The sequence below is a fragment of the Octopus sinensis genome, linkage group LG2, assembly GCF_006345805.1.
Source record: "Octopus sinensis linkage group LG2, ASM634580v1, whole genome shotgun sequence".
Taxonomy (NCBI): Eukaryota; Metazoa; Mollusca; class Cephalopoda; order Octopoda; family Octopodidae; genus Octopus; species Octopus sinensis.
Genome location: NC_042998.1, coordinates 177373473 through 177388779, shown reverse-complemented (window position 1 = coordinate 177388779; position 15307 = coordinate 177373473). Strand labels below are relative to the sequence as shown.

At 36.9% G+C, this 15307-nt stretch overlaps 1 protein-coding gene across 3 annotated transcripts in view; it reads left to right on the top strand.

The window, feature by feature from the left end:
* The window catches only part of LOC115208779 (pyridoxal-dependent decarboxylase domain-containing protein 1), a 131090-nt gene that overhangs the window by 68017 nt on the left and 47766 nt on the right, over positions 1-15307 (top strand). For all 3 annotated transcript variants that reach the window (XM_036500475.1, XM_036500474.1, XM_029777102.2), the window contains 8 exons: positions 94-249; positions 4774-4963; positions 6931-6999; positions 8846-8924; positions 9780-9864; positions 11886-12006; positions 13305-13460; positions 15182-15232. In XM_036500475.1, coding sequence (XP_036356368.1) covers positions 94-249; positions 4774-4963; positions 6931-6999; positions 8846-8924; positions 9780-9864; positions 11886-12006; positions 13305-13460; positions 15182-15232 — 907 coding nt within the window. The remainder of the gene's footprint in view (positions 1-93; positions 250-4773; positions 4964-6930; positions 7000-8845; positions 8925-9779; positions 9865-11885; positions 12007-13304; positions 13461-15181; positions 15233-15307) is intronic.

Here is a 15307-nt window from a genome sequence, read left to right as displayed (position 1 = left end):
CAATAGCTTAAGTTTAAAATATATTTTGAAGTTAATATTGAACACTGAATTTCCTAACAATGGTCATCTATTATTCTCTTTCTATTTCCTTAGGTCCTCCAACCTACCTACATTGGATGCCATTAGTCATGCCTCATTGATTGGTCATTGTCTGGCTGCTTATGTATCAACCTTAAGTGAAAGTCATATCAAAAGCATCTCCTCCAAGATTTTATGTGACTGCCAGTTTATGCTGACCCGCTTATTCAAGTATGTAAAGTTTTATTTGTTCTTTTTTCTTTCAGACAAAATAATTGCAAATGAAATAAAATGAAATTTAACCAGATGAATGGTGAAAGAAAAAACCCAGAAAATTTGAACAAATTAATTTTAATAGATTGTGTAAATCTTTTACTAGTGTAGAAGGTATCACTTAATGTAGACTAATGACTAGTGACATCAAAGAAAGAGCTAGATGGACCCAAGAGATGCATGAACATTTGGAAGAGGAAGGTATGGGAGCAGAAAGATAATTTGGCTGGACATAAATTCAAAGAATTACAAAGTAACATGTGTTGAGAAGGAGGTGGGTAGTAGGACAAAGTTGGACATGTTTTAGTCACTTATACAGTCTATAGGGTAGTATAGGAAGAGGTAATTTTCAGTGAATGGTATTGTAATATCATCAACATAAAAGGCAGCGAGCTGGTACAAACGTTAGCACACTGGGCGAAATGCTTAGCGGTATTTCGTCTGCCGTTACATTCTGAGTTCAAATTCCGCCAAGGTTGACTTTGCCTTTCATCCTTTCTGGGTCGATTAAATAAGTACCAGTTATAATCGACTTAATCCATTTGTCTGTCCTTGTTTGTCCTCTCTGTTTAGCCCCTTGTGGGTAGTAATGAAATAGGTATTGTAATATCATCATCAGTTGCTACAAGGGCAGAAGAGATGCACCAGAGAGAAACAATTATAGAGGCATCAAATTGATGGACCAGGTAATGAAAGTAGCAGAAAGAATTATAGAACAAATGATTTGAAAGAAAATTTAGCTAAAATATTGGGGTACTCTTTCTTGTGATTCAAATAAGTAATTTCTTAGTGAGAGCAAGTCACTCTACATAGCCTATTTGTTGACCTAAAGTTATCTGACATGGTACCACACTCTATATTCTGGTGGCTGCTAAGAAAACAGTGTGTGGATTAACTCTTTAGCTTTTAAACTGGCCATATCCAGCCAAGATATTCTATCTGTTTTTTGTTCAAACTGGCTAAATCTGGCATCTTACACCTATCCTACAATGTCATTAAAAATAAAACAATCACATCATCAAAATATCAAAGCTATGAGATAATGCATGATTTATACAAAGCAATTGAATAAATAAGCATTATATTTGACAGTAATCTGAATACTAAAGGATTAATGACATGTGAAAGCTGTGCAAATAATTTATAGGGACTGTCTGCAAAGATTTTAAAGTGCATCATCATCATCATCATCATCATCGTTTAACGTCCGCTTTCCATGCTAGCATGGGTTGGACGGTTCAACTGGGGTCTGGGAAGCCCGAAGGCTGCACCAGGCCAGTCAGATGTGGCAGTGTTTCTACAGCTGGATGCCCTTCCTAACGCCAACCACTCCGAGAGTGTAGTGGGTGATTTTATGTGCCACCGACACAGGTGCCAGACGAGGCTGGCAGACGGCCACGCTCGGATGGTGTTTTTTATGTGCCACCGACACAGGTGCCAGACGAGGCTGGCAGACGGCCACGCTCGGATGGTGTTTTTTATGTGCCACCGACACAGGTGCCAGACGAGGCTGGCAGACGGCCACGCTCGGATGGTGTTTTTTATGTGCCACCGACACAGGTGCCAGACGAGGCTGGCAGACGGCCACGCTCGGATGGTGTTTTCTTATGTGTCACCGACACAGGTGCTAGACGAGGCTGGCGGACGGCCACGCTCGGATGGTGTTTGTTACGTGCCCTCAGCACGGAGGCCAGTCATTGCGGTACTGGCTACGGTCACGTTCGGATGGTTTTCTTATGTGCCACCGGCACTGGTACCACAAGGATACAAATTCCATTGATGTTCATCTATTTTGATTTGGTTCGATTTGATTTGATACGATTCGATTCTATTCTCACTTGCCTCAACAGGTCTTCACAAGTGTCACAAGAAGGAAGGTATGCACAGGTGGACTGACTACGTCCCAGGTAGGGGCCACGGATTATGGCTTCACTAGTCTTGCCGGGTCTTCTCACGCACAGCATACTTCCATAGGTCTCGGTCTCTAGTCATTTCCATGGTGAGACCTAACGTCCGAAGGTCGTGCTTCACCACCTCGTCCCAGGTTTTCCTGGGTCTACCTCTTCCACGGGTTCCCTCAACTGCTAGGGATTGGCACTTTCTCACACACCTCTCTTCATCCATTCTCGCCACATGACCATACCAGCGCAATCGTCTCTCTTGCACACAACAACTGATGCTTCTTAGGTACAACATTTCTCTCAAGGTACTAACGCTCTGTCGAGTAAGTACACTGACATTACACATCCATCGGAGCATACTGGCTTCGTTCCTCACGAGCTTACGCATGTCCTCAGCAGTCACGGCCCATGTTTCACTGCCATGTAGCATAGCTGTTCGTACACATGCATCATACAGTCTGCCTTTTACTCTGAGCGAGAGGCCTTTAGTCACCAGCAGAGGTAAGAGCTCCCTAAACTTTGCCCAGGCTATTCTTATTCTAGCAGTTACACTTTCAGCGCACCCACCCCCACTACTGACTTGGTCACCTAGATAGCGGAAACTATCAACTACTTCTAGTTTTTCCCCCCGGAAAGTGACAGAAGTTGTTTTCTGCAGATTTTCGGAGGTCAGTGCTCCAGAGCACCTGCCACATACAAAAACTATCTTCCCAGTTAGCCTACCTTTGACATTGCTGCACACTCTTATGTGTCCATAGCTTACACTGGGTACATCTTATAGAGTTTCTACCTACACCTTTTCTACAGATCGAGCAGGGCCATCTTCCTGATGATATTTGTGGGTTTTCTACCTTTCTACTTATTAGTACTTTGGTTTTAGCTAGGTTGACTCTAAGGCCCCTCGATTCTAAACCCTCCTTCCACACCTGGAACTTCTCTCTCCAGTTCTGATAGTGACTCAGCGATTAGAGCGAGGTCGTCAGCATAGAGGAGCTCCCAGGGGCAACCGGTCTTGAATTCCTCCGTTATTGCCTGGAGGACTATGATAAATAGGAGGGGGCTGAGTACTGAACCCTGGTGGACCCCAACCTCTACTTTGAATTCTTCTGTGTACATGTTGCCAACTCTAACCTTACTTACGGCATCTCTGTACATGGCTTGCACAGCCCTCACCAGCCATTCATCTATCCCTAGTTTCCTCATTGACCACCAGATGAGGGATCGGGGGACCCTATCAAGGCTTTCTCCATGTCAACAAAAGCCAGGTACAGGGGCTTATCCTTGGCTAGGTATTTCTCCTGCAGCTGCCTTACCAGGAATATAGCATCAGTGGTGCTTTTCCCTGGACAACCCAAACTGCATCTCATCTAAACTAACTCTCTCTCTAATTAGTTGGGCTAAGACCCTCTCCATAACCTTCATTACCTGATCCAACAGCTTGATACCTCTGTAATTATTTGTATCCAGGGCATCACCTTTACCTTTGTAGCAGTTGACTAGTATGCTGCTACACCAGTCATTGGTATGACTCCTTCGTGTATCACCTGGTTGACTATACGGGTGACTAGGTTGTAGCCGACACTGCCATATTTTGAGCATCTCTGCAGTAATTCCTGATGGGCCTGGGGCTTTCCCTGTCTTCATGCTTCTAACTGCCTTAGCTACTACGGAACTATCAACTCGGATAGCTGGTCCCTCTGTTGGGTCAACATTTGGCAGACTCTCTTTATCCCATTCATTTTCTTTATTCAGCAAACTTTCATAGTGGCATCTCCAAACCTCTCTCTTTGCATCCTCATTTAGCGCAAGTGAACCATCATCCATGCGAACACACTTCTCTCCTACCACATCACGATTCTCTCTCACACACTGTCTTGCAACACGAAATACCTCAAGTCATGTAGGCGATAATGAAGGTTCAGTTCTCAGTGAGAATCCTGCCTTTGTTATTATTATCAGTCTACTGGAGAAGATCTATGTTACCCATTCAAGCATGGAAAAATGAATGTAAAATGACCATGAAGATGATATATGCCTGAATTTACAACTGACTGAAAAATATTCAATATATATCGTAGACTTTATTCATTTATTTGAAACTGCAGTTCTCTCATTTGTTACCCTTGAGTTTTTGCTTTTGACAGAAATGTAAAATTCGTAGTGATGTTGAAGAGCCATAACTTCAAATAAAAGAAATATGTAAATTTTTTTTTTGTGTGTGTGTGTGTGTGTGCGCGCATGAATATGTTTAAATATAATGTACCACTATCATTATGCAGGCAGCAAGCTGGCAGAAACGTTAGCACGCCGGGCGAAATGCGTAGCCGAATTTCGTCTGCCGTTATGTTCTGAGTTCAAATTCCGCAAGGTCAACTTTGCCTTTCATCCTTTCGGGGTCGATTAAATAAGTACCAGTTACTCACTGGGGTCGATATAATCGATTTAATCCGTTAGTCTGTCCTTGTTTGTCCCCTCTGTGTTTAGCCCTTTGTGGGTAGTAAAGAAATAGGTTGCATGTATTTGTATGTATTTTGTGTGTGTGTAAAATATCTTTACAGGTTTTTTAAAAATTTATTTCTAGATTTCCTGATGCTTCTGCTTACTATCACAAGGAAGAATATGATGGCTTAGTGAAGGCTTGTAAATTGGCTTTACATCAGAAATATCCTAAATACAGTACGGAGGGTTTTGAGGCCTTGTACTCACGTCCACCAGTGATTTATTTTAGTGCTGCTGCTCCTCCAAACCTTGGACAAAGTTTGTGTATGCAGGTCAGTTGTTGCTCTACTAGTTTGGTTACAACTTACAGCTTCATTAGTAGCAGGAGAGAGAGAGAGAGAGAGAGAGAGAATGAACAAACACAATGGCATATATAATTACACACACACACACACAATGAACTTTTTTCAATTTCTCTCCACCAGATCCATTCACAAAACTTTGGTTTGTTTGGGATTGTAATAAGGAACACTTGCAAGTATCTTCTACTATAACTCCAGTGAGATTGAACCTGAAACCATGTGGTTGGGAAGAAAGTTTCTTTACCATAGAGCCACATGTGTGTGTGTGTATGTGTGTGTATATATATAATCTGTGTGTGTGTGTCTCTCTCTCTTTCTCTTTGTGCACTAATTGTAAACAAACATCACCACCAGTGGTGTTGTTTGCAGTCTTGCATGAAAAATATTTCTGGCCTTTGTGCTGTTTTATGTTCAATGGGTTAGGAAAACTTTGCTTGGAAATAGGTGAGTGTTGGTGACAAGAAAATCATCCAGCAGTAGAAAATCTGCCTCAAGGAATTTCATTTTCATCCATGCAAGTGTGGAAATATCTATGTTAAATCTATGATACCCAAACTCTCAAATCTTAGCAACAGCAGTTTGAGCTGAGATCCACAGTCAGTGATAGCTAGAGCAGCCAAATTCTCATTGCCCTTTAAAATATCAATGGTTGCAAGTTGAAATTTCAGGCCAGCAGCTGTTGATGATATTTCTTCCTGAGTATAGACATTGTTGAGTGAATATCTGTGGAGATGTTACACCTATGACAAGACAGTAGAGGCACGTGGCTTAGTGGTTAGGGTGTTGGACTCATGATTGCAAGATTGTAGTTTCATTTCCTGGACTGGGCAACATGCTGTGTTCTTGAGCAAAACACTTCATTTCATGTTGTTCCTGTCCACTCAGCTGGCAAAAATGAGTAATCCTGCGATGGACTGGTGTCCCATCCAGTTGGAGAGTCTATGTGCTATGAAACCAGGAAACTGGCCCTTAGTATGACTTGAGTAACTTTTTTATATGGCAAGACTGATGTTAGTTGTTGAGTTGATAGTGTTTTAGTGAAGAGAAGTAGATAGAAAAAAATTGCCAATAAATATATTCTGCGAATCAGTCTCACTATGTATAAACTCTGTATAAATTTACGACACTGGATATTTTGATAAAATAGAAGCAATCCAACTAAACAAATCTGCCAGAATGTGAATGCATGTGGCCTAATGGTTGGGTTGTTGGATTATCTACCATTTGATCAGTGATTCAGTTCCTGGGTGGCATGTTGTAATCCTTGAGTAAGATACTTCATTACACTCAGCTGAAAATGAATATAAGCTTAGTACGGGCGTAGCCCTGTCTCCTAGCTGTGCCATCTTTCATGTTCTGCTGGGTTAAAGATGGGTGGGTCTGAGAGGCTGTATGTGTCTGCTTATAACTACATATCTGTATATGTATACTAAGTAAATCACTTAGTGTTCTTAACCAAATTGAAAACTACAGTTGTCACTTGCAAGCAAGTATGATTTGATAGCATGTGCCATTGTTTTAACTACAAAGACACTTAAAACAATAGCACATGCTATCAAATCATGCTTGCAAGTGACAGCTGTTGTTTTCAATATGGTTAAGGGTACTAAGTGATTTACTTAGTAAACATATACAGATAGGTACAAGCGTAGACTTTAGGTTAATTTTTAGATGTAATTTAAAAGAAGTATACTATAAAAAGGAAGAAATAGACTATTCATATCCTACTGAAGTCTGTTGTTTTCCCTTTCATATCTCCATGCTTCGAAGATTGCTGCTCATGTAATATAATTGTTGTAATCATTACACTTAGATGTTCCTTTCCCCTGCAAACGTGTGGCCTTATACCGGTGTTAGAAACTATTAATTACTAAACTTAGGTATTGTGACATCAGAATACTTTCATACAATTTTTATTTTTATTCTCACCTGTTCAGCTTGGTCTGCCTATATCCTGTATCAGTACAGTTCCTTGTAACTCTGTCTCTGGAGCTAACAGTAAAATGGTAAGATATATTTCTTTTGCTTCATTTCTTTATTTAATGTAGTCACTACTTCTTTTCACTCCATACCCCTATTTCCTTCTTTTTATTACTTTTGTTTCTCTTTTCTTTTTCTCATTTTCTTTTTTGTAAATTGAAATATATCTTGCATAAATTTTTACTAATATCACTGTAACCAATTTTTATAGTGGTTAAATTTGTTTAGGGTTGATGTACCAACTGCCATGTGCATCTATCTTCATTGGAGAAAGAAAACAACCCTAGCAAGAATTGCTTGGATTCTCAAAAGATAGATGGAAACAATTTAAAAGAAATTAAGAATTAGTCTCTGAAGTTAATTTACCTACTTTGTGGAAGGAAAGTCTGCTCTTTGCAGATAAGGGACAATAGACATGATTTGATCTCTCAGATCTCTTCAGTACAGTCTAGCCAAGCGGGCATGATCATCAGCTGGTAAAGGTTTTTACGTATAGAAAAATAGTTGCAAATAATTTTTGGTCATTAGTAATTTGCATTATTTCTAAAATGAGCTAAGGGAAGTAACTCAAATAGGGTAATTGTATGAAATTGGACAAAAATAAGAGATGAAATTGGACAAAGATAAGAGATGCTGTACTGAGTGTCATATCTGGAAACTTTTTTTTATTAATTGAAATTTCTCTTTTAGAGAAAGAAAACAAAATTCTTATGACAGTTGTTAGTAACTTCCAAAAGAAGAGGGTAGATAATTTCTAGAATTTGAGATTTAATTTATCAAAATCAATTTATATGTTAAGGGGAAGTGAAGTTTTGTCTGTTTCCATGCTAAGGGTAACTATGCACATGTAATGTTTATTAAATCTTATGAGTATAGTTATTTAGTTATGAAAAGGTATAATATTTGAAATTCTTATGAATTTATCTTACTAAGAAAATACTAACATATCTTGGAATTTGTAATTTATACAGAGCTCGTCAGATAAAAAATGTTAGCTTTAGTTTTGGTTTACTGTGAATTACAAATGAAAATAATAATAATTATAGACCTTTTGAAGCTTTGTTTTAGGAAAATGATAATTATAGTGATGGAGTGTCAGATTGGTACTCTCTGGTGCTATCTTTGAATCTTTTGAAATATGTGAAGTAATTTGCAAAGGATTGTGGAACAGCTCAAAAGTTAGGACTCTTGGTTGCAGTTGCTTGTGTTGACTGATTCTCACTGTCCCTATCAACTTGATTTCCACTTTCATTAAGATGTGATAGGTTGGGCTGGTCTTGTATAACAACCTCTCTAATTCTATTACTGTTCATTATTGTTATAATCAATCATTACTGCAAAGCTCCTGTGCTTAATGACCTCAGCAAAATATAGTCAACACAACTGTATCTTCTTTATTCATCTCAGTCTATTATTGAAGGTCTCGAATGCTTTTGTTTTTATTTAACTTTGATTTTCTCTGTGAGCATACACCATCTACTTGAAATGAAAGCTGAATATTTTTTTCAGTTAAACTATCCTCATTCATTCTCTGTTAATATCACAGCCAATAAATTTCTTCAGCTGATAACCTCCTTCATACTGAACAGACCAATTTTTTAATTTGAGCAATGGTTTTCTGTTCAGCTTTTTAACTCACCAGATTCATCTTATCATAGCTCTCTTTTTGAATGAAGTAGCCAGCTTTCTAAAATCTGATTTGACTTCTTTATCTCAGATTTTTCTTTTGATTTACTTTGCTTTGTATCTTCATCTATCATCAATTTCTGATAATGTGATATTGCACCATTCTCTTTCCAAATATATATTTTTGTTACTGGTATGCTCACAATTCTCCCTAATTTTTTTATTCTCTTTTATTAATCTATGAAGGATGTGACTATTTTTGAAAAGCTGATAAAAGATGATATTGCTGCAGCCAAAACGCCAGTTCTTTTGGTTGCTTATGCTGGTGAGTAATAATTTATTTAATTATATTATTTATTTTTAACTATTTTCATTTTTAAATGATTACTAAAACTAGAGTTAGTAACATGTAGAAATTAACAAGATTTACAATATTATTATGTCATTTTAAACTAGTTGAAATTATAGCTATGTATCATGTTTGCATTTTTCACACTAAAAATGTTTAAAGACTTGAAATTTTTTAGTTTAAAATAAAAACATAAGAAATTAAAAATTTAGCTTTTTGCATGAAAGTAAGTACATTTTTGTTTCAAAATTTGTAAAGTTTTAACTGACAATACTCAGATTCCTTAATAATGAATCTATATTCAGTGTCTGTTGTACAGATGCCACTGTAAGGCATATATACAAATCAAATTGGTTTCCATTGCATCAGAAACCTTATCTTCTCACTTTATTTTTAGGCAGAGTTATCATTATACCATTTCACACATTTCCTTTGATCACAATGTAAACCATCTTCACTTTATTGCTGATAAGAACAGATATGCAAGTGTAAAATGCTCATTTGAGAAGCATTAAACGTTTGGCTATAAAAATGTAAAGTAAAGCAAACCCTGTTTAGTTAGATAACTACCATGTTAGAATGAGTGAAATATATCCTTTTTTGCAATGACATTTTGTATATAAAATGCTGGAAAAAATATTTTCTCATAAACTGAATGCCTTTTATCCTTAATTACTCAGTAATAAAGTGGGAGTGGTACTGATTTTTTTTTAGCAAAGCATCCTGAAGTATTCTCAAACATTAACTTTACTTTGGGTTTCAGTACATGCTTTGAATACATGAATTCGCAGTGTTATATTTACAAGTGCTATGTTTGTTCTCTTTAACTAGGTACCCCTCTTACAGGGCAGGTTGATGAGTTGATTAAACTCTGGCAAATTTGTAATAATAATGGTATTTGGTGTCATGTTGATGGGTAAGTTTTTCAGATATTAGTCTTTTATTTGTATCAGTTTTTGAAGTGGAAACATTCAACTCCATACATTTTCCATTAATAGAGCTTTCATGTCTGCACTATAATGATACTGATATTTAAATGTTCCTTTTCTATAGAATATTCTGACCTTTCACTTTCTTTCTGTGATCTAATTATAGAGTTTTTGTTTAATTCAGTGGTAGATGTTATACGTTGGAAACTGCACAATATAATAATCAGCATCATCATCATCTACCATCACCATTACTGTTGTTAATATCAGTGACATAATCTTTATTATTGTAATCTTTATTTATCTAACTTGCACAGTTTTGTTTTGCTGAAGAGGTCCCAGTCTTCATGATTAACTTTACTGCTTATACCTCATTCATTAATGGCATCTGCTGTTGCATTTAGGGATGTCTAGAATGTCATTATTACTTAATGTATTTATGAAATGATGGTACTGACTCATTGACATCATCACTGCCAGTGCTTTTGGCTACTATGATTTAACATCAGATCATGCCATTGGAAATTTTTTTGTCCATAGCGTCATTGTAGGTAGTGGCTGTGTCATTGTTGATACTGTCATTATTGTTAATATTAGACTGACCCTATTGTGAGTTTTATTTGATTAGATTTTCAAAAATAACTCTCATGGTTCATCTATAAACTTTAGTCATTTCATTCGTGAAGACTCATCTCCTAAGGCCTGCTCTCTTGTCTTTTCTTTCTTCTTTTGCCTTAACAGTGGCCATTGCTCTCATCACATGTCATTTGTTCCTACTCACCAGAATTTCCATAGACATCTCTATAGCTGTTTGCTGCACAATCTATGTTGAAGATATTAAGCGAACCTCAAGAAATCAAGAAACTCTTGTATAGTGATCAAGTCTGTCTTAAGAACAGAATGGTCATAAAACAGGTGTAATGTGTCTTGATAACTGCCATATGCTCTAGATAGCCATGTAATGCATGGGAAAATGTACAACATGGTTTTACAATCAGCTTAAGCACAGTATATCTAAACTGCAAGACCTGGATTGATTTCTTATATTCAGCCAACTTCAGGATTCAAACTATTTAGAGACACTCAGTATCTTTAGTAATACTGTTGTCTCTTCCTTATCTGATTAATAATTAACATGCTGGGGGCTTCCATGGCATACATGGAGGCTACGGTTTTGGCTCCCGCAATGAGGAGGGAATGGTGTTTCAGTGTGGCCATTGCCAGTACCGCCTGACTGGCCCTCGTGCCGGTGGCACGTAAAAGTACCCACTACATTTTCTGAGTGGTTGGCATTAGGAAGGGCATCCAGCTGTAGAAACTCTACCAGATCAAGATAAGAGCTTGGTGCAGCCATGTGGTTCGCCAGTCCTCAGTCAAATCATCCAACCCGTGCTAGCATGGAAAGCGGACGTTAAACGATGATGATGATAATTGACCCCTGTGTTCAGAAACTTGAATTAAACTGATGTATAAAGGACCCTTGCAGTTTCTTCCCTCTATTAACGCTTTATATGTTTATTTAATGTCTGAAAAATATCTATTTAGAAGGAGCTGAGAGAACCCAATGAGCTATTACTTTACTGAGCTTAGAAAAATGAAAGGTAAAAATCAACTTTCATAAGATATGAACTTGAAGATGTGTAGTGTTTAAACTGGAAATAGTATTTTGAAGTAGGTTGTCACAGAGAATTACCTTTCATTTGCTTTACATTATGGAAGCCAGTGTTCAGTAGTAGCTCTATAGACCTTTGCAATTCATGATAGTATTAGTTTGTTAGAGAGAAAGAGAGAGAATATTTTATAGCTAGTCAGACTACAGTTTCTTAAACTTCTCATATACTCTTCATTTTGCCTTCACTGATTCCACCTTCACAACAAATTATATCGAAGTTGCTCTTTTTAAATTTCTTTAACATTCTGGAATTTCATCTAGATTGAATTCAATTAAGTTTTCTTTGTCTAAGATCAGAATTATATTACTTTTTTTTCCCAAAATTTATATTTTCAGAAACTGTCTAGCATTTCTCACACTAACAGCAGATCCATTAACAGAACAACATCCTATACTTGCTGACAGTATCACAGTGAATTTGGGAAAATGGTTGGGTATTCTATCCTTACAGTTAATTGTATCCTTTGTGATTATTCTTCTTTTCTAACTTCTTAATCTATAAATGAACAAACAAATTTTACTGCACTAATGAATAAATAAAAATATTGTATTTAAAATTTAAATCTATGGCCCATGGTAAAAATTATATAAATGTAAGTTTAATGTCTTTAAGGAGAAAGTATCAAGCATGTAATTTTTAGACATTAAATTTTATTGACTTTGTATTCTGTGAGAGCCATGTATCTCCCTTACATGACACTTGTTTCTGCCCTTTATCATAATTTAACATCTCATCATCTGACAGAAAAATATAGTGAGATAGAGAAAGTGTGTGTGAAAGATAGATAGGGAGTATTATCACCATAGTTAATCAACAAGTTTTGATTAAAAATGTGGGAATTTTAAGTGCAAGTCTGTCAATACAATGCAACACAGACTTTAAAAAAAACAAAAAGACTTTCACTATATAACAATATAAAATTGTTATTTTTTTGGTTGTTTGTGTGTATATCTAGTTTTGTGTGTGTCTGTGTTTTGAATGTCTTTCAATATAGAGACAATGCAATACACACTTTAAAAAAAGGACTTTCACGATAATGACAAGTTGTTGTTGAGAAAGAAATTCAGTTAGAGAGAGAGAGAGAGAGAGAGAGAGAGTGAGTGTGTGTGTGATAGATAGATAGATAGATAGATAGATAGATAGATAGATAGAATGTTATCACCATAGTAACTCATGAAACTTTCATTATATAACAATCTACTAGTAAAAGAGGGTATGTGCATGATGAACAAATATTTTTACTGGTAGCATAGCAACAGGTAAAGACCTTGTTAAGACCTTGTTAACTATAATTTCAAAAGTGAGACTATGCATATTAACATTGATAGTATTTGTAGTAGCAGTAGTAGCTGTTAAACTTATGCTTGTCATTTCTGAGATCAGTGTCATTGAAGATTAAAATCTATTGAATCAGAAAGACAAGATAAAATTTGGAAGTGCATTTCATTTAATTATCTTTATTTGCACTAAGTAGGGCGTATCAAATAATATATAGAAATATTTATTAATAAATTGAAAGGTTCTCTCTTGATTGGAGAAACAAATCAATAATTTAATAGTAATTGTTAGCCAGTCACAAATGAGAAGGGAGATAATTTCGAGAAATTAAGAAATGATTTTTAAAAATTAATCTTTTTTATGGTCTGATTAAATAACTGTTTTTGTTGTAATTGCATTTGTGAGAATCTGTAAATTAATGCTTAATTGTTTTCTTTTCTTGAAAAAAAAAAAATTCCTTAACAAAATCATTCTAGACTCTTTACAAGTGTGAAGACACAACAATGGCATATATGGCTGGGATGAATTCATTTAATGTTGTATCAAAGCTTTCCTGTTTACCTCTGTGGATATGTCTTCAAAGTATGGGATATGATGGAATCATTAAAAGAATTGAATCATCCTTTCATTTGGTAATTATATTATTTGTTATTCCAGTTGGTTGAAATATTCACAACACTTTCTGTTAACAATCATCATCATCATCATCATCATCATCATCATCATCGTTTAACGTCTGCTTTCAATGCTAGCATGGGTTGGACGATTGACTGAGGACTGGCGAGCCAGATGACTGCACCAGGATTCAATCTTGATCTGGCAGAGTTTCTACAGCTGAATGCCCTTCCTAACGCCAACCACTCCAAGAGTGTAGTGGGTGCTTTTACGTGCCACTGGCATGGAGCCAGTCAGGTGGTACTGGCAACGACCTCACTCGAATCTTTTTCACATGCCAGTAAGGCGATGCTGATAACGATCACGCTCAAATGGTGCCTTTTACGTGCCACCAGCACGGAGGCCAGATAGCCGCTCTGTCAACAATCACACTCGTATTGTGCTCTTTGCACCCCACTAGCACGGATGCCAGTCATTGAATTTGATTTGATTTTGATTCCACTTGCCTCAACAGGTCTTCGGTAGCAGAGTTTTACTGTCCAAAGAGGGAAAAGGTACACATAAGTGGGCTGGTTACGCCCTTGGCATAGGCCACGAGATTATGGTCTCATTTGGCTTGCCGGTTCTTCTCAAGCACAGCATATTTCCAAAAGTCTTGGTCACTAGTCATTTCCTCGGTGAATTGTTGGGTTCTCTTTTTACTCAGAAAAAGTTTTGAAGGCATTAAGAGCTGTTATTACAATAAGTATACCATGATATCTAAAAACTCAGTCTTTGTAAATATTCCAGTTCTTCAAATAATAATTCTGTCATACAATACAAAGTCTGTCATATGATTTTGGTTTTAATATTCTTTTTAAGTAAGAAGTATTGGCAAACTGAGTTCACTGTAGTATTAATTCTCCTAATGATGAGGATCTATAGGTGCTGTGCTTATTCCAGTTTCTGTAGTGTTAAGCAGATGAGAGATAAATTTCTTTGTGGCTAAGATGTTTGGGTATAAAAGTTACATTCCCTTCATTATACTAGTATTCCAGTAATATAATGGAATAGAGTATCATTGATTAGCTGGCTGATATATGATGTCAGGATTTCATACTTGATAACTTCTGCCAGGTGCCTGCGTTCAGGGATCAGCTTGCCAAAACTCTCCAGTTCCCTCTGTGTTGTGCTGCATACGTACAGTCAGTCAACCTCTTGTTTTCAGTGCATCCTTTGATGTCATCAGTCCACAAACTCTTTGACAGTTTCTGGCTCTCTTCCTCTCCACACTTCCTGTCAGGATGGTCTTAGGTGCATCATAAGTTCAAAATGTGATAGCATTGTGGACTTTGAACACACAAAGGAATATAGCAGTATCATCATCATCGTTTAACGTCCGTTTTCCATGCTAGCATGGGTTGGACGGTTCAACTGGGGTCTGGGAAGCCAGAAGGCTGCGCCAGGCCCAGTCTGATCTGGCAGTGTTTCTACAGCTGGATGCCCTTCCTAACACCAACCACTCCGTGAGTGTAGTGGGTGCTTTTTACGTGCCACCTGCACAGGTGCCAGACGAGGCTGGCAAATGGCCACGATCGGATGGTGCTTTGCTTATCTTAATTTTATCACAATGCAATGTCATTTTATTTATTTATACTTTTTTCAAAAATATATTTTTCAATTTTTTTTTGTTAATGTTGCTCACTTTCCTGAATCCAGTATTTTCATTGGTCTCTTTCTGCTTTTTTCTTTCTTGCAGTGTCATTTAATGTTGGAGAAATTAAGAAATTTACCAAACATAAAGATTGTTGTAAGTCTTGTATAATTAACCTTTTTTTGTTTTGTTTCACATTTTTGACCACTTCACATCTATTGTGTGCAGGGG